The sequence below is a fragment of the Pecten maximus genome, chromosome 10, assembly GCF_902652985.1.
Source record: "Pecten maximus chromosome 10, xPecMax1.1, whole genome shotgun sequence".
In the NCBI taxonomy this organism is placed as follows: Eukaryota; Metazoa; Mollusca; class Bivalvia; order Pectinida; family Pectinidae; genus Pecten; species Pecten maximus.
In genome coordinates, this window is record NC_047024.1 from 18,004,874 (window position 1) to 18,026,218 (window position 21,345).

The 21,345-nt window shown below is 32.7% G+C and overlaps 1 protein-coding gene across 1 annotated transcript; it reads right to left on the reverse strand.

Annotated features, from left to right (window-relative positions):
- Nucleotides 1–12,783: 12,783 nt before the first annotated feature.
- Nucleotides 12,784–18,815, reverse strand: LOC117336320 (patched domain-containing protein 3-like). The gene is made up of 4 exons (XM_033896811.1): nt 18,711–18,815; nt 17,120–18,101; nt 16,281–16,481; nt 12,784–15,619 (listed from the first exon to the last, which is right to left on the reverse strand). The coding sequence occupies exons 2-4, from the start codon at nt 18,093–18,095 to the stop codon at nt 14,184–14,186; spliced, it is 2,613 nt and encodes an 870-aa protein (XP_033752702.1). The 5' UTR covers nt 18,096–18,101; nt 18,711–18,815; the 3' UTR covers nt 12,784–14,183.
- Nucleotides 18,816–21,345: the final 2,530 nt, after the last annotated feature.

Below are 21,345 nucleotides of genomic sequence, written 5' to 3' on the forward strand. Positions count from 1 at the left end.
TATATTCTTGTTTGAAAGGCAGTCATATTCAGGCGCGTAGCTGCCTATACGCAAATACGCAGTTGCGTACACATCGGTTTTCAACAACAACAACAACAACAACAACAACAACAACAACAACAAATGCACAAAAAAACATCAACAAACACACAAAACAAAGAAAGACAAAACTCTGTTATTTATATTAGCTTATCTATACACAAACTATGAATGCTGTCCCTAGGCGATGGTTCTAGTCAAACCCACTAATTGATATAACTAGTCATTACGTGATAGGGAACGCAATCAATCGGTCGGTTAAAAAAAAAATCCGAAGACCTGTTTCTTTGGAAGAACTTTCAGCTCGCCCCGCAGGAACCATCAGCATCAGAAACAAGTCAAAATGGTACACCTGATGTAACAAAGCTCCCGGGTGTTTGTCAGAATTGTAAAATACTTACGCTAACATTTTAGAGCATTCAGGACATAAAAGATCAATGCCAAATTTATGCATTTTATATAAAAATTTGCAAATACAAAGATATATGTATATATGAGAGGTTGAAGCACGTGCACTGTTATATGCAACACGTAGCCTCCTAATCTAACTAACCTCAATTCCATGCTGTGAAATCGTGGAATGTTTCATTCGAATGTTAGGAATGTTAATGGATATTAAGTAGTTGTACTGTACATGACAAGTTGCAAAATGTACATGTACGCATTTTGTAATATTGAGTAGTTGTACTGAACATGACAAGTTGCAAAATGTACATGTACGCATTTTGCAATATTGAGTAGTTGTTCTGTACGTGTAGAAAATGTACATGTACACAAATCTATTACTCTGTAGTGGTTATTTGGCGGCCGCTGTCGGCCATCGTAAACACGAGTTCTCCTTTTAAAATCACTACTTAAAATAAGATTTACTTCCCTTGGTCCAATGTCTAAAGTTGAGAACAAAGCATGTTGACACATTGTTGGCAAAATATGCCAAAGCGGTAACATTTAGGGACGATGAACAATAAGATGTTTACAGGATACGGTGACTGGTAAAGGACAATGATATGTCTATATAATGATACGATGACTGGTAAAGGACAATGGGATATCTATATAATGATACGATGACTGGTAAAGGACAATGGGATGTCTATATGATACGATGACTGGTAAAGGACAATGAGATGTCTATATGATACGGTGACTGGTAAAGGACAATGATATGTCGATATGATGATACGATGACTGGTAAAGGACAATGATATGTCTATATGATGATACGATGACTGGTAAAGGACAATGGGATGTCTATATGATACGATGACTGGTAAAGGACAATGAGATGTATATATGATACGGTGACTGGTAAAGGACAATGATATGTCGATATGATGATACGATGACTGGTAAAGGACAATGATATGTCTATATGATGATACGATGACTGGTAAAGGACAATGGGATGTCTATATGATACGATGACTGGTAAAGGACAATGGGATGTCTATATGATACGATGACTGGTAAAGGACAATGGGATGTCTATATGATGATACGATGACTGGTAAAGGACAATGATATGTATAGGACAATGGGATGTATATATGATGATACGATGACTGGTAAAGGACAATGTGATGTTTATATGATGATACGATGACTGGTAAAGGACAATGGGATATCTATATGATGATACGATGACTGGTAAAGGACAATGATATGTCTATATGATGATACGATGACTGGTAAAGGACAATGGGATATCTATATGATACGATGACTGGTAAAGGACAATGATATGTCTATATGATGATACGGTGATTGGTAAAGGACAATGATATGTCGATATGATGATACGGTGATTGGTAAAGGACAATGATATGTCGATATGATGATACGATGACTGATAAAGGACAATGGGATGTTTATATGATGATACGATGGCTGGTAAAGGACATTGGGATGTCTATATGACGATACGATGACTGGTAAAGGACAATGGGATGGCTATATGATACGATGACCAGTAAAGGACAATGGGATGTCTATATGATGATACGGTGACTGGTAAAGGACAATGATATGTATAGGACAATGGGATGTCTATATGATGATACGATGATTGGTAAAGGACAATGATATGTCTACATGATACGGTGACTGGTAAAGGACAATGATATGTCTATATGATGATACGATGACTGGTAAAGGACAATGATATGTCTATATGATGATACGATGACTGGTAAAGGACAATGATATGTCTATATGATACGATGACTGGTAAAGGACAATGTGATGTCTAATGATACGATGACTGGTAAAGGACAATGTGATGTTTATATGATGATACGATGACTGGTAAAGGACAATGATATGTCTATATGATGATACGATGACTGGTAAAGGACAATGGGATGTCTATATGATGATACGGTGATTGGTAAAGGACAATTTTATGTCTATATAATGATACGATGACTGGTAAAGGACAATGGGATATCTATATGATGATACGGTGACTGGTAAAATGCATTTAAATTGTTCTATTGACGATAAACAACAGGAACAATATGTATTACAAGTGTTTGCCTGGTAGTATAACGATGTAAAGTAACAACAGATGGTGATAATTTTGCCCAAAAAAATACCGTGTTTTAATTATGTTATAATGAACGAAAAGTATTCCTGAAATATTTTATCAACTCATTAGTTATCATAAACTAGCATCATTAATCATTATCATTGATTATTTTTATTATTTATTATCATTAGAAATGGATTTTCATTAAAACTTGAACGTTTCTCCCATTACGGGTGAGGGTACTGAATTGTAGCAAAAGGAGTTACCTTATTTGTATGAATACATTAATATAATACTTAATACAATATAAACATCTGAGTTTGATTTTTGAACTACTCGGATTTATTTCTCACAGGGGACAAGAGTTGCTGGGTTTTTACCAGACAACGTATCCGTGTTACGGCTTTATCTGAGAGGGTAGAGTTCATGATGTGTTATATATAGATATGTCGTTTTCTAAGAACTGGCGATAACTCCTTCAGTATACAAAACACGGCCAGCCCAGACTGAATATTTCTGCCTGTGTATGTTGGCGGATATCTAACAAACACGATTTATGGTTGTTAAAGAGTCTCTGAACAGATGATGAAGTTATATTTGATGTATTCTGAAAAAAAAACAACAACAAAAAACAAAAACAAAAAAAGGAAAAAAAAAGCAACAAAAAAACCCCCAAAATGTAAGATACCATGAAGCCGATTGATTGGGTCTTTAAACAGTTGCTCCGAACAATGAATGATGTTCTGACGTAATCAATCATTATCCAAATAAGATGTTCTGACGTCATCGATAATGATCTAAATAAGATGTTCTGATGTAGTAAACGATTATCTAAATGAGTTGTTCTGATGTCATCAAGGATTAGATCATATGTTTTGACGTAATCATTAATTATCTAAATAAGATTTTCTGACGTTATCAATAATCATCGAAATATGTTCTGACGTAATTAATAATTATTGAAATAACAGTTTTACAAAGAATAGCATCATTTTTATTCAAATAAAGTACCCATCCTTTTGTCATCGTTTTGTATCATTCATATGTAAAGGTCGGACTGTAGATAAAGGAAACAAGTAACTAATTATGCTTAATACTGAAATACATTGGCAATCTGATAAAGATAACTGTGATAAAATGCTGAAACATTTTTTTGTTCTTTAGAGAAAGCACTCCTCTGGAATTTCGTTTGTGAAAAAAAAGGAATTATATCTTGATGTCAATAAAACGATATTAGAAAAGTTGTTGAGCTTGATTATGAAAAATTTCAGCAGATATTTACAGGTAAGTCCTGACAAATCCTCAAACTAATCATTCATTGATAAGTGTGTTGGATACGGCGCGCCCCTGTAAATCCTTCAGCTGCACTTGAATACGTCTGTTGAACCAAATATTTGTAATAAAAAAACATCACCTAAGTGTTTTCGTTGGTATTTGTTTGACGTTATAGAACTAAAGTTGTCCACAATTTTGTACATTACTTCTAATACGCAAGTTTTAAACACCTTTTGAAATAGAAGGGCCTAACAATGATGATGAATTTTAAAACTGCATTTACTTTAAAAACAAAACCCTTATTGAATGTTAATAGTACATACGACTATTCATATCATCTAATGTATATATCGAAACTGAAAACCTTAATCAATCATGATCTAGATAAAATGTTCTGTCGTAATCAATAGTTATCTAAATAAGATGTTCTTAAATTATCAATAATTACATAAATAATTTGTTCTGATGTTATCAATAATCATCTTAATAAGTTGTTTTGACATAATCAATATTTATCTTGATATATTGTGACGTAATTAAGAATTATCTTAATATGTTCTGACGTAATTAATAATTATTTAAACGACATGTTTTACAAAGGATAGAATCCTTGTTATACACATAAAGTACTCATCTTGTTGTCATCGTTTTGTATCATACATATATCAAGGTCACAATGTGTAGATGTCGGAAAAAGTCATTACTTATGCTAATACTGAAATACATTGGCAACCTGAAAAAAACAACCGTGAAAAAAGGCTGAAACAGTTCTGTTCCTGTTGACCTCGTTTTAAAATTAAGCACTCTTCTGGAATTTCGTTTTTGAAAAAAAGAATGTATATCATGTTTCAATAAAACGGGACAAGAAAAGTCTTACTGAGTTTGTTTATGAAATATTTTCAACAGAATCAAACTAATCTTTCGTTTATAAGTGTCTTTGAGACGGCGCGTCGGTGTACATTTACATCCTTCAGCTGGACTTGAATACGTCTGTTTGACCAAATATTTGTAACAAAAAACATCATCAAAGCGTTGTCGGTGGTATTTGTATGACGTCATGGAACTAAAGTAGTCAACTATTTTGTAGATTACTTGTAATACGCAAGTTTTAAACATTTTTTGAGTAAAGGGGCTCAACAATATATTTATATCTTTTAAATCTGCATCTACTTAATTATACCTTATTGAATGTAAATGGTACATAAGGCTATTCATTTAGTCTAATGTATAATTCAAAACTGAAAACAATATGTTTATATAAACCTTATTACAATATGTTTTGGACGTAATTGTATGCTTGTGTTTCTGTTCAGTGTAAAATGAATAATGCTCCGAACTCACAGGAGATAAAAAAAGCATATTTCCGATATTGTATTTAAATACAATTATTGATAGATTGTATATCTAATACGTATTTTATAAGAAATAAATGCAATTATACTATTTATTAGTAAACATCCATTTTCGTCTTTTCCCACACAAGTTCGTAGTACGAAGTCTGTGTATATTGTTTAAGGATTTACAGTTAAATTGCGACCGGTTCAAAGCGATACATAGGCCGGCTGTTGAACTATGGAATATGTCTATGGAATGAACTAATATTTTGTCACAGATGTCTCCAAACCCAAAACCGTTAACTTGAATGTTTCATATCGGTTCTTGTATTCATCAATGATAGTAATTCGTCAATTATACAAACAACATTTGCAAAAAAGCGCACGTGGAAATACACAAAATCGCCACATATTGACGTAAACGGTAAAATAAGTTTCAGCATTAAATAAATAATACACAAATTACATTGACCGTGTCCATCAGATACGTAAAAGACAAATCACAAATCGGTATAGAGATTTTAGTTGTTCATCTGGATGAAAAAAGGATGAAAACCATAACCAGTCTATTTTCTTATCATTGAGCTGATATATCAGATAGGTGAAAGCACCTATTCAAAAGCAATTCAACATTAATGAATACCTGATTATATTTAGTATATAAATTTAGAGACGTGTTTTAACTCAGGTCTATTTGAAAGGTTTTCTCTACATATACCGACGGTACTGGTGAAACTTTTGTAACAACGTATATACTAGCAAGGTCTAATCTTATCTATGACATCATAATAATGTCAGCGTATCATATTGTTTATATTGTACGGCGGATGTCATGTTATAACAATGCCTCATCTTATCTATGACAATCAACGTATCATTGTTTATATTTTACGGCGGATGCCATATGTTATAGCAAGGTCTCATCTTAGCTATGACATCACAATAATGTCTACGTATCATTGTTCATATTTTACGGCGGATTTAATATGCTATATTAGTATAAACACTATCAACTAACAGGAGGGTTTACAACTGAATACATCTGAGAGTACAATGCAAATAACAACTTCTAGATATTCTGGAAAATTACTTGAATGATTGCTTTCGTTCCATGGTTTTTGATCAATTACATAGAGATTGTGGTATATAATTCAGTCTCATACGAAACAGGAGGTACCGTTCTTAGAAGACAGATATTGAAAAAGGTTAACATATATCAATATTTATAATCCTTAATAAAAAAGCCTATCCATGGTTGCGAGCATTTAAAGTGTTTTCATGGACAGCGTTCGAGGATTTACAATAGCTTTCTCCTCAGTTTAGATATATTTATGATTCAATATAACTATTAGAACACCGGAGACTACTTTAAAGTTCTCAGAAGTATATTTACAAGCGACAGCTTTCAGAGGAACGTCTTAGTCAATTGTAATTTAATGAAGCGGTATTACGATTGCAGATCAAGTGGATATGTTCGACCTATAAATCTTAAAATACTTGGCCGAGATCTTTTTGATCTTTTGATGATGTTTCGATAAAAAAGACAAGTTTACGATATATGCTTTTGATTTACCTTATCTAATAACCATTCACCACTTTAAGATTCAAATATGTACCTTTTTTTTTAATGAATTCGTCGCCATGTGACAAATATTTGTCCCAATGTATGTCGATAACAACATGCGTCCTTATTGCCTTTGTATTTCACGGCTAAGAGTTATAATATCAAATAGTTACAGAGTAAATAGATCGAAAAAATCAAACGAAATCTTGGAAAGTAAAATTTTGATAGCCTCAAAATACCAGGACAAAGTCAAGACAAAAGAGACAAAAATAAAAAAACCAACACAATATATAATACCCCAGAGCAGGCTTAGAGGCAAACAGAGATATTATAAAGAAAGTATAACTGCTAAGATATGTTTTGAGTGATTTTTTAATAATGTATTGTTACGTTTATAAGCATTTTGTTTTACTGATGGGTAAACATGTATTTATATGTAGATATACATTCTTGTCTGGTTATTGTCGAATGATGATTTAGAACACGTAAGGAAAGGGTAATCATTATTTGATTACTAAGGTCGTCGATATGAAGCAGATGTCATCATAAATATTGTTGCTGTATTAAATTCCAAGGGATCCATCGTCATTATATTTATCCTAGCCTAAAATAACTTAACATGCATATCTGTAAACTATTTTAAGAAAGAGATGTGTCCCTTAAGGTACATAGCTGTGACACTCGCATATTGATTATTGTTTTGTAATCTTCTTTGTTTTTCATACAGAAACATAATTGCGGTTTACCTTTTTTAAGGAAAGCTCAACATTAGGAACACTAGCTAAGGTTAGAATTGAGAGTTAATGTAGAAAATGTCAAGTAGGTGAGTGGATACAGTAATTGTATACAATTTAGATTTAATTGTTAGTTACTCATATATAAATGAGTCTTCTCCTCAGTTTAGAATTTTCAAATTTTATTGTGATTGACATGGAATGAAAGGAAGGGTTTTAAAACAGACTTGAGAGAATTTAAAACCCCGCTATGCCCATTACTTTTATGGAAGATGTAGGACAAATCATTTTTGCTGTTGCCAATATTTTATGAAGCTTAGAAACTTGGTTTTCATTTTAGAGAAGCACCATAACCACCAAACCGCCACTACTTATTATACAATCACCTTCTGTAACGATACTTTACTGTTTTTCTTATCAAAGTATTATTTTATGCTGTAATCACGGACAATGCATATGTATTGTTTAGAGATGAGTATAATGTCATTGATAAGCAGTGAGATATTTACGTAACATTTTTGTTAACTCAATAATTTAATGGTGTATTCAGTGAAAAGCTCACAAAGAAGTTTATCATTTGGTTAATATACAAGTGTAGTTTGTGCAACAAAAATAAATATAAATTCGAAAATGATTATATTGAAAAAAAACATTTAAACAGGTAAAAGCAAAATAAAATAAATGTGAGAAATGTTTTGAAGTAGTTTTATTTGTAGTATTAACAATTACCAGCAATCTGATAAAATATACAAAATAAACAAATAAATCATTGATTGAAAACAAAATTAATTCATATAGATGCATTATATTCAGTATGAATGATTATAAACATGTTCTTTTTAAACCGGCAAGAAGGGAGAGGCAGCTATGATTTGATGACCAATATATCTATTTTAAACATCCATGCAAGTCGTGACAGAGGATTGTCAATGATATCTTTGTAGACAGTGTGGCACTTGTTCAATGAAATAGAGTCGCTATCAACAAGCGTTATCGCTACTTCCTGGGTATTTGCCCTACACAAAACAATCCCTATTTGTTACTCAAACTGCCTTTTCTCTGACAAAAAACAACTCAATAAAAATGTGACATAAAGGTATAAACTCGACGATAGCACGTCTGATCCTGTTTTTTTTTTATACTTTCAGTTTTGAATCAAATAATGGACCGCAGAAGCAGGAAGATAAAAAAATTGGGCGTGTCTCCCATTTGGACCGGTTGTTTTTATAGATATATTGATCTCGGAGCGATTTTTTTGGTGTAGTTTGCTTGTCTAGATGCAAAAAAAAAAAAAAAAAAAAAATCCCATGTTTACCTGCAATATAGTCTTTTCCATATCAGAAATATATATATATATAAATAAATAATAAGTATAATTAAGTTATCGTTACAATAAATTATTTGATATAATTTACTTCACTGTGTTATTTGCTACGCATGCATGTATACTGGGTAAATTTGTTTTGTGATTCTTCTTCATGTAATATGGACCTATTTTTCAGCTTTAAAGTGAAGATTTTCGGAATAACGCTATCATGAATCATCTTTTGGCCATATGTATTGTAATAGTATGAGATGCACTCAATGTATCCCTGATATTGTAATAAACATTTGGAAAGTAGCGAACTAAAAAAATCAAAAGAAATCTTCCAAAACGAAAGATAATAAAAGATTTTTTTTTCAGTTTGGTTTAACTAAATTTTACTGTTATAACATTCAATAGTACATTATGCAAAAAAAAAATTAAAGTATTCAGAAACAAACACACAGTACTTATGTAAATTTCCTTCGTTTATAGAAAAACTTTTTAGCGGTACTGGTAAAATTAATAAATGTCAAATATATAACATGCGGGAAAAGAAAGAGAAAGAGTGCAAGGGTGTCGAAGGGATGATGCTGGGGGCATTTCTTCAGTTTCTATTTTCAGTTTGGGGGTCAAACTTACCATCAAAGGCTGTTTGTCTTGAAATTCAAATCTAAAGAGTAGCTAGCAGTAAAACACAACTGTAGAGCTAAATAACATTTAGAAATAAACAAATGTTGTATAACTGTTATATAACTACGAATCACACAGGCACAGATATTAAAATAGATCATTGTTTTATTAGATGTCTTTAACAGATTAATTACGATCTATAGAAATATGAATAATGTTAAGATAAGAAGAAAGCATAGATAGTTATGTATTTAGTTGTTTTTGTTTACTATTTGATGAGTTCATGTCTGCTTTTACTTCTCAATACCACGAATTTTTCTATACTCAACATTGAAAGTATATCAAAAGAACAAAAACACCCCCCCCCCCCCCCCCCCCCCCCTCCAACAAAATAAATAAATAAACAAACAGATAGAACAAAAAAAAACATTACAAATGAAAAGGTGATAAATAGAAAGATGATAAATAAATAGAAGAATGATGATTAAAAGCACAAAACGTACTACTAATACAATGTAACCTACTAAAGATTAATAACAATAATAGCCCAGTATTGTTATGGTACAGACAATGCCTGCTTTGGTGCTGCCCGATTACGCCTTTATAAATGTGTTTAGTTGATCCCTGTCTGATTTGTATGTGGTGGTTGTATTTATCGGAATTAGTTTAGCATGTTGTTGCATGGTAATACGGGACAGTCAGATTATCTTAATCCCGCATTGATCGCTTTGCATAAACAGGAGTGCTAGTGATGATTGATAAATTGAATTCAAACTTGTGTCCTATTACAAGTTCCATGGCTTAGTTCATTTTAGTTTTTAATGCAAGATGTATATAACAGTAGCATGCCAAATTCAAAACAAATTTCACAGATTCACTGAAACTGATACAAACATTATTTCTACAACAATAATGATTAAGCAAACTCCCAAAATATGGCATGATAGCACTAAATTCCTTTCACTTTGAAGGTCATGTCCCGGCAGAATATACTGTAAATCACTTATATTTCGCGAGTACTTAATTTCGCGAACTCACCTAATTTGACTTATTCGCGAATACATAATTTCGCGAATTCTGATCTCATATAATGACTTTAAATTCGCGAATGACGTTACAGATCGGCGATTTTTCCATGTTGGTAGCCATTTTGTTTATGAGAGTCATGTGATTCGATCATGTGATATCGGTGTCTGGACATACTGAATTGTATTTATCGTACCTGTATACATGCTAAATGGCTTACAAAGGCGGTGTCAGACATTGAACAAAACCCACGGGTCATTAAGAATGCCTGGAAGATGACGTGACTACAATAGGTTGTGAGTTAACGTACATTGTAATTAACGTACGTGTGTATACAGTGATGCCGGTGAACAGTTCTCGGGACAGTCTATTGCGAATGATTTATACTCCAGGCGATTATTTGCTCTGCATGTTTGAATTAAATAAATAATTTGTTTGATTTCAACTTTGTTATGGTAAATAATTTTTCGAGAATCAAGCGATGTGAAGTGCTATTTATACATGTAACCTTACATAACTTAATTACAACAGCGTTGGTAATAAAGTACGACGTATTCCGGGTGACCATCCGGAATCCTCGGGACCGTACCTATTGTACTTAAATTAACTACATGTAAAACGTCGTCTAGAAGTTAATTAAGTCCGAGTTCAACCACAATATCAGTGTCCAGTGGGTTTTTTTGTGTGTGAAATTTTGGTGTTTTGTGATATAAAAACACACTGATATATAAATATATAATCTATCACTATCATTACTTTAACGGCGATGTTTGCTCACCAACTAAAGATTACGGTAGATTCAAAATGGACGCCACTTAGTATTCCTGTCATTCTTATACAAATATTCGCGAGGGATTTGAATTCGCGTTTGACTCTCCTCGCGAATTAACGCGAAAATAAATCCCTCGCGAAATATAAGTGATTTACAGTAGATACAAAAATAAAGTGGACTTGTCAATGATTACAAATACAATACTGTTTTTTCCCTTATGAGGTTCTTCAAAGGTCAAATATGTTAAACCATCAGCCTATACACTGTCTGTCACAAAACCAAATTGTACCTACGGAATAAAACTATGTAATTACCCCCAGTTCGAATCCCACATAGGTTTGTTTTCCCTGTATAATAGTTATTTTTTATTGTTATGTTGTTTAGATGTGGATTTCTTGTTTGTGGATATTTGTTGTATCCGTTCTTTTCTCTTTTGTATTTTTCCTTCTGTATTTTTTTTTCAAATTTACATTTCATTTCAGCCTTGTTTGTAAATTGAATAACCATAGTATTGACACCAACAACAGTTAACGAGATCAAGAACATTTGATTATTAAAATGTTATAATCAAAAGATGCAAATTTGTGTTACAACCTTAACGAATTGATGTTATTTAAGCTATACAAATGGACGTACATACTTGCTTACATTTTAACGGCCGGATCTGCTATTTTAATATTTATTTAAGTTTTTATTTCTGTAAATGCATATTGAGTGTGTGACACAGGAGCCATACTTAATAAGCCTAATATCATTGTATTATAAAACGTTAATTAATGAGTTTTTAAAGGCTTGACATTGTTTGCTGTTGTGTTCAAAACGCACTGTTAGATAATATCACAGCCAGTTATTCCACAACGAGAATATGTATGTTTTGTACTCGATATATCAAAACATATACACCTATGCACAGATGGTCTCGTATCCAATGAACGCGACACGATAGAGTTTCTTCGGGATGCAATGAATTATTTTTTTCACTTGAAATAAAACATCAAATCAAATCGGAAGTGAGAGTTTTTTGTAGAATGGTTATATCTTTAAGCATTTGTTTTAAATATTAAATATACTACTATTGGTTTAAATTGATCATAATTACTCTTTGGCGGCACTGTCGCATCTTAAATTAGACATAATTATTTGAACAAATAAAATTTACTTGTATCTCAAAATAGCTTGTAAAATTACCATTTTCTTTCTATTATTTATTCCGGTGTTCCACCGCGCTTTAGTCCTTTAACAAACAATATGTATTTAGTATCAATACAATGAGTTTTTTGTTTTTAGTTGGATTTTTTGTTTTGTTTTCTTCTGTTTCGTTGTTGTTGTTGGTTTTTTTGTTTGTTGATGTTGTCTTTTTGTGTGTGTGTGAGTGTGTGTGTGTGGTTTCTTGTTTGTTTTTGTTTTTGTCTTGTAGCATTCGGAATTCAGTTTTAAAAATGAAATGAAGTTGATCATTGTTATAAATCTGTCAAATTACTTCCACATTCGTAGATAGGAAGGAGTACATTATACGCGATACCTTATATCATTTGTTTCTCTTGTATAAAATGGCAAAACAAAACGAAACTAGAGGTTTTTTTCCCATTTTTATTGATTTGTAAAACGGATGTATTACAATGTCAAAGTGAATATATATAATAAGATATAAATAAATTAAAATCTAACAAAATAAGCAAAATGCAACAAAATTACATTAATGCAAGCGAGCTCTATTAAACACGTAAAACGAAGACGAAGTTACTTATATATTTTCTATTAAACAATGGTATTATCTGGCATGAATCAATAAACACAGCTATTGTTTCTAAACAAAATAAAAAGAATGAAATGCTATCATTTCAATACTCAAAAAACACAAGTTGATATTTTTAAACAAATTACTCTTGACAAAGGTGATTTTATTTTTGGGTATTCATGCAGGAAACACCATTTTTCCTACAGTGTAAGGGATTTCCTCATCTACCCCTAGGGATGAAATTGGGGTTCCCCAGACACGTCATCGATACAATAAACGTAACGTTGAGGAACTAATCATGTCGAATCTGCAATACCTTGTATTTATGTATCGTAAATATTACATATATCAGATAAAAAAGAAGATTATTCACTTGGGGAAAAGACAATGAAATCCCTCTTTTCCTTATAAATCTCTCTTTGGGTTGGGGATCCCAAAGTCCCACCAAAAGGGCAAAAAATCTACTAATACAGGTCGCATATACCTGGGATGTCAAATGGAAATTTCCTGATGTAGTAATAACGTCCAAGCAATAAATAGACGATCTCGCGGTTGATTGACATATGTGGATATTTTCCGTATAGCAGATCCTTATCTACCTATACAATAGATGGTTGATAGGATTATTGGATTGTGGGTAGGATATTTCATCATCAGTACCGGGGAAAATGTCGGAATCCAGAATTCAAACTTCCAGATGAATGAATAAACACACAATATATAGATTAATTAAATAAGTAAATATCACAATTCAAACATATTATTAACAAACCTGCTTTTTAGTTTAAAAAAACCGGCTTGAATAGACAGTATTTTATACTGGACGCAACTTTCATTTAGTTGAATACATCTCAAAAGGCCAATATATCTATAATTTTAACAAAAAGTCACAAAAATATATACATATAATTCCTCATGGCTATTATTAAATCCATATCATCTTGTAAGATTTATAGAGAAAAGTTGCAAAACCCATTGTTTGTTTAATATATCAAACATATAGAAAAAAATATCTATTATGCTGAATTTGTTTTTGATCCTTTATGTTTCATTTATAATACCTAAATTGTCGCAGGTAATGTGAGATTGGGTATTTTGCAACCTTGAATATACAGCAATGCTGTACGATAGAAGTTTGCTGTAATATTTTTAACAGAACTCACGGTTTATCATTTTATCTATAATGTATATTATGTCATATCGTTTCATTCTTTTTTTTTTTTTTTAATTTTAAACCTTTAAAGATATTTCTCTGGATGATTCGCTTCCCTTTCGCTTTTAAAATTTCCATTAACATGTCCTGCACGACTTTCCATTCGGGTATCGTTAGATACAGAATTTTCATCACTTTTCTTGCTTTCCATTGGTCCAACCAGTGAGAGCAAAACAGGAAGGAAAAACAGCGCATGACCAATTCCAAACAGTATCACAAGCAACATGACTTTGAAAAATGACCGAAATATGTATGATTTTGAGAAGACAAGCATAATTATTCCTATGATTGAAGAGATCGCCCCATTCCATATTGGTCCCCCCGAGCGTAAAATGGCATTTTTAACTTTCTCGTCACGAGTTTGACCTTCAACTGTCATAAAGGCATGACAGATATGTGCACTGAAATCAACCGAAAACCCGACACTCATTATGACATGTATCATTGTGATGGAGCTAAGAGTTAGGTCCCAAAAATACATAAAGCCGAAAATTCCTGTCATTATCATTACCATGGAAACAGTGACGTAGATGATCAGAAGTGGACTAGGCATGAACAAAGCAGTTACAACAAAGATTACCGCAACTGCTATTCCAACTGTCTGAAGGGTTGATGGAAGAATGGCAACATACTGTTCATAGAATATGAAACTTGGAGCGTAAGCGATGACATTTAATGAGGAACCTTCTGTTATACTTCTCATACGTGTCATGAAATCTCCCTGTTCAGTTGAATCAACCAGATTGTTGGTGATCACATACATGCGTGATGCGCGTATTCTTGTGCCTGCATTGTCAAACTTGATATCATTTTTAAACTCACCATAAGAATTCAAGAATGTTTTTAAATTGGCAATAAAGGTAGATTCGCTTGCATTGTTATAACTTGGAGACAATCTATAACTATTAAACCAGCTGATAACCAGATTATTGTTACCAACAATTCTGTCGTTTTGAACACTTGCGATCAAGCTGTCAATTTCACGTACCGTAGCGGGTTTGGTATAGTCTAGAACTCCATCAATAACAAATGAAACCGGTACTCGCTGAACAAACTGTTGTCGATTTCTAGTGTTATATGTGAAATAATAAGAATCGTCTGACACAAGATTTGTCGTATCGAGACCCTGCTTGAATTGAGTGGATCCCCAAATAGCAATTCCAAAATAAGTCGCAAAACAGATTAAAGTCACTATCTTGACAGGTACAAGAGTTATAAATTTATTAATCGTTAACCCAGGTATACGTTCCAGTAGGCTCTGCATCTGTGATATAGAAGTCGGGGCTGTCCCACCACAGCAAAACCGGTTTAGTTTGGTAGCGGTCGTCATTTGGTCCTTCATATCTACTGTTTTGCAGCATAACAGGCAATGTCTGTTGGCGGAAACTCGTCTCTCATTGATCGCAATGCAGGCTATGAAGAATGTCACGAAGTTGAGGTAGCAGAATAGAACCGCAATTCCTGAAAAGAATATTTAAATATTAGAAATATGACTTAACATCCAATCACACTATAACAATGTATAGATATATATAACACCCAATGGTTAGATACAAAAAAATAGCCTATAATGATATAATACATTACGTTTGATAATAATTGAATAAAATGAAAAACGAACGGATAATCATAAAATCTTGCAATTATATTGTACATCATACTGCGGGTCTCTGTTTTGATATAATAATTTCTATTATCTATATATATATATTACACAAAAACACAAACATACATTGTTCTGCTCATTTTGGATTTTAAAAATTGTGGCTGTGTAGTTAAACAAACAATAAAATGATCAACATATAATAGTTATCTTCTTTCAGCGTATTAGCGCAAAAAAATTATACCACATCATGATTGAACTTATTGCAGTTTCTACTTGTACAATGTTTTGTTTGCCAATCATTGCACGTATGAAATTAGATATTTTGCCTTACAAAATATTAAAATTAGCTTTATTGATAACCATGCATTGAAATAAATGTGAAGTAACACACAGTCTAAAACACATTTTAGAATTTGTTTTTCTAATATGGATGATGAAAATAGGTATTACCCCGTTTCAGAAACTACAGATGAAAGTAATATCAGAGTAGATACACTTTATAAATAACTTACTTACCTGTGTATATACAAAAGTTCCGTACTCCTGGGAACACAGAGGACGCTCCAACACCAAAAGCTATGATGTCAGTAAGTGATGTTATTGTTATTGCCACTCCACTAGTGCGCATTGTCTCAGCAACACGTTTTGGAGGTGTTTCATGTAACGGGGCTTCGGCTAGACCCGCCAACAATATGAACATGTCGTCTATTCCGATACCTGTAAACAAAACAAATGGAGTTTTAGGTAAAGTGATGATGATACTTCGTCAGTTATTGCTATTTGGTGTTAATTTCATTTCAACAGAATAAATTAATACAATATTCAGGGTATTTCAAAGGCGAGAACTGGCCATTGGGTTAATGTAAATTGTAAATGCCAAATATTTGACAATAAACACATCATCATACCAAAAATATGTAGTATACAGCACATCACAAGTATTAAATATATGAACCAAAACTTATCGCTATGATGCAAATTTGGTTTCCTGTTTTCCGAATACATATATTTTGAGAATTTGACCATATCCAGAGTCGTGTATGTATAATCATTATACTTCCAATTGAATCATTAAAAGTGTGAAACAACCGCCGTCTATAAGGGAGATCAGACTGAAGTCCTCTTACTAATTACTAAAACTTATAAAGCATTTAGAAGCCTGTACTTGGTGTAATCGTCATATCACATTCAGTAAAAAAACACAATAATGGAAAAAGAAATTCGATTAAGGTATTGACAAAGATGTTATTTAAAATCTTTTAACAAAAATAATTAAACTAAGTAATAATGTTTTTAAAAAAGGATTCGGAAATATAACAGGCAGACATACATTGCATACACATAAAAGGCCTTACCTAATATTAGAAAGGGCATCACTCCTACTATATCGACGAAGTCCACTCCACAAGCACTGACCAGTCCAAACGAAGCCAATATCCCGAGTCCCGTAGCAATAACGCCAGCTCGTCCTAGATTTTGTCTGTCGAGTAAGCAGTCACAAGTCATCGTTACCATGGTAGCGTAGACGATCATGAGTGTGAAGGTTAGTGATACAAACAGTATGTCGCCACTGATATTTGATGTCAGTTCTTCATCAAGGGATGTCGAATGGGCATAGGAAATATCCAGTGAGGTTGACTGGAGATTGTTCATGTAGGATATAAATTTTTTCTCCCATGACTTGGAATCCTCCAGGTTTTTCTTGTTGTCCTGTCGTAGGTTGAAAGCAATTTTGATATATTTAGCTGAACTTAACACCCCTGCATTAACATTGACATCTCCAAACAAAGGTTCCAAGGAAACGTTGCCGGCAATAGGATATCTTATATTGTTATTTTGGAGCATCTGATCAAAGTTTGCCGAGAAAATTACATCACCATCCACAACACACTTAGATCCTCTCATTGCACACAACTGGGAATAGTTCCTTCCATTGCCTAAAACGCCGGCTCTTATTTTATCGTAAACCGATTTGATTTCTTGTATGTATGGAACAGTTAGAAGATTGGACGTGTTTTTGCTTTTGAATATGACACTGCCGTACCGGTTTGCCTCGACAAGGCTTCGTTGGTAAAAATTCACTCCAGACTGGTCATCAAACAGATTTTGTATTGTAGTTCTGTCCTGTGACGCCTGGCTATCTCTGGGTGTATAGACCTTCTCTACGTCTGATTCAAACGTTAGATTGACCAATCCAATACCCAGTAAACTAGACACAAGTACCGACACTGTCAGAACAGTCCATGGGTATGTACCGACTAGCTCTCCATACCTCGCAAAACCGTTACCGATAGACTTTTCTACCTTGTTGTACAGGCTCCAACAAACCATTTTACTCTGAAACAATCAGATTCAGAAATCAAATTAATTTACATAAAATGGTGTTTACAAATAGTTACTACCAAGTCAGCTAGACATGTTAATGTCAAATTGAAATAAAATTCAATGAATGTTTTATACAGTATGTAAATAGTTAAATCACGAGATCAGCATAGTGAATTTGAAACAAATTAGATGATAAAGTTAAATAGCTAGTTTGCCATCGCAATAGGTAATATATTCATTTGTATCATCACACTGAGTCATGTGCGGAAGGGAGACTCGCAAATCAATGTTTTAGCATTTTAGCTAAAAAATAGATTTCAGAGTCTCTCTTCACCACTGTTACGAATTTGTTTACATTCAGGAAGTAAAACGTGACTGATAAAATAAACACTTGTCTATTATGAGTCTGAAAAAGTGAGACTAATATAACATGTTTGGTAAAGAAACGAATGTATCAACCAGGAAGAAGAAATATTGAGTTCACGTCTTAATAAATGAAAAAAAAAAAAACACTATGAACGAACAAACGAACAACGCCATGAATTAATTAACGAACGAATGAGCCATCGGGAAAGAAAATGAATGAATAAATGAATGAACAAACATCATATGTATACTTACTGAAGGGAAGGACGTTTATCTCATAACACAGGTATGTATTCTGACTAGTTAACTCAATCCAGCTGTCCACAGGTAGTTACCACCGGTAACACGGACATGACGCTCAATATAATCTTTATTTATGGCATTATCTTGCATGCGTATTACCGAGCCTATAAATATCCCACTGTATACAATCTACTCCGGTCGAAAATGTTTGGTCTAACTTCCGTTAAAAATTGGCTTAGTTCTGACTAAAACAAACATACTGGTATGTGTATATTTGGGCTCGAATGGGGGTTTATCGTCTAGCAATATCACTCCCTGCTATATTGCTAATGTTTTTTTATGTTTACTCCAATTCTTTAGAAAATTGGGTGTTTAAATAGCAGAATAATTTAACTAGGAAATAAATATTCACTCGAGTTGAACAACATACAGCTTATTTCATATCGTTATATTTCTGAATGCAATATGTAATCAGACTTGTTCGATGATTGTTGATATACTCACTGGTTCTGTCAACACAATTCCTTATTCGCATTGGCCGAATTTTAGCGGAAGCCAGACAAACCATTTTTATGCGACGTAGATTATACCCAGTGATATATGTTATCACTAGTGAAAAGGTATTAGTCGATACAGCAACAGTCAGTTATACTGTCTGCACTACAACTTAACTAAAAAGGCAGGGCGTGCATGTTGTATCGAAGATACGTCACCAGAAAATAGCGAAGTTTGTTACAATGTTATTGTAGGTGTAAAACACATTTGTCAACTTTAAACTTCATTCTTTAGGAGTCAAATATGATTACCATACATCAATCGTGTTGTCATTACTGTATTCCAAGGATGAAAATATATTTAACATTTGATGCTAATGCGGCATTTTCTAAATAAATAATAATAAAAACAAAATTAAAAACAAAATTAAAACAACACGTATTTTTCACTTATATGTATATGTTACTTCAAATATGGAAAGAATAAAAAGGGATTTCGTTCCTTTTAAATATGAAAATTGTGAAGAATGTCTTGATTAAAACCTTAACATTTGATACCGTAAGTATAGATATCGCCATGTTTGTTTCAATACTTGAAATCGATTCACAATTAGCTAGTAAGTGTAGTGATAGATCAATTAAGAAATAATATGCATCTAGTAAAGGATCCAAAATATAACACAAGCAAACGGAAACAAAAGACAAAAAATGTTTTAAGAAAAAAAATAAGTAATTAAATTTCAGTTTAATTTTTGTTCGATTAATTAGTTTGATTAATTTCAATTGTAATTGACGATTAATGACGTAGGACGTCATCAGTTATATGTTCACATCACATATGATATTCATCATTGCTAAAGTTATAAGATAATATATCATAGATTTAGTATTTCCATAATCAAGTATATAACGTTCGAGATACAAACGGTAACCTGGGTAAGAATTTAAATGAATTGGAAAAAGCAAATAGAGAAATGATTAAAGAATCCAGAAAATATAATTAAACTAAGGTGATAAGCATCTCTATTTCAATATGTATAGTGAAAAAGTTAGGATCATAATGTATCAATTATATGGCTTATACTGCAAACACAGCGTGGTTTTGCATGGTAGGAGTGAAGACCATTCTACCTGATGAGTCAAGATCTGTTATAGTTTATTTATTGAGATTCAAAGGAGAAGGACGGGGATATCAAGTCGGTCATTGCTATAAATTTTAGTGGGGGAGCTCTCGAAATTATTTATTAGGGTGTCAAATAAACTTACAATAAAAGGCACTGTGATGAATTCGACAAACTCTGATATGTCTATTTATGAATATTGAACATTGATATAAGATCAAAACTATTTGTTATCTGGAATTTTGCCGTTTACTGAATGCTGGTCTGAACCTCGATTCGTATCCGGGTTCACGAAAGTAAATGAATGTTTAATAAAGCCTTTATCGACCTAGGGTGAGGGGTGTTTATCGTCAGATAGCATAGTGACACGAGGTAAAATTACGTTTTCACAGAAACGTGCTTTGTGGAAAATCCAGTTTTAAAGTAACATCTTAGTCAATGCCTAATATAGATCATTTATACAGATTTATATATATAACCACGCAATGTCATAGGCATGAGGGTTAAATATACGTTCGAATTAAGTAAATGAAAATAAAATAATTGTATTTCATATATTTGATAGCTTTAAGGCTGACCGTCCACAAACATGACCGTCAGGTTGGAAGTAAGAATTCCCTCGTCGCATTGATCCGGAAGGGGCTACACAATTTTGACCATATCTTTTTTCGTCTTTCTTTAAAACGTTTTTCTCTCTTTCTGATATGTCCATTGACGCTGTCGCATAACTACGTTCACTTGAATAAAATGTTAATTTCATTCTCCTGGAATCATCACTTCTGCTCTACCAACTTGTTACCTTTCGGGTGTATATAGTTCTATTTCTTCCAAACACTTACAATTTTTATTTCTTGTTATGATACTTAGCATATGTTTTCTTGATTAAATATTCCTTACAATAGTTTTCTCCGTATTGGCCAAAGTTCAATAACAAGGTATTCGTATTGCTTGATTGCTAGATTTAAACCAAAGGAATGGTGAACTTATCAAACAAATTATAAAATATGCTAAACAAACATTTAACATTGCACC

Bases quoted from the DNA above. Each gene is read 5' to 3' on its own strand.
- LOC117336320 (XM_033896811.1), bottom strand. From the start codon at position 18,095: ATGGTTTGTTGGAGCCTGTACAACAAGGTAGAAAAGTCTATCGGTAAC. The intron at 16,482-17,119 runs GTAAGGCCTTTT...TTTTGTTTACAG, and splicing joins GATGCCCTTTCTAATATTAG to GTATCGGAATAGACGACATG. The intron at 15,620-16,280 runs GTAAGTAAGTTA...TATTCTTTTCAG, and splicing joins GAACTTTTGTATATACACAG to GAATTGCGGTTCTATTCTGC.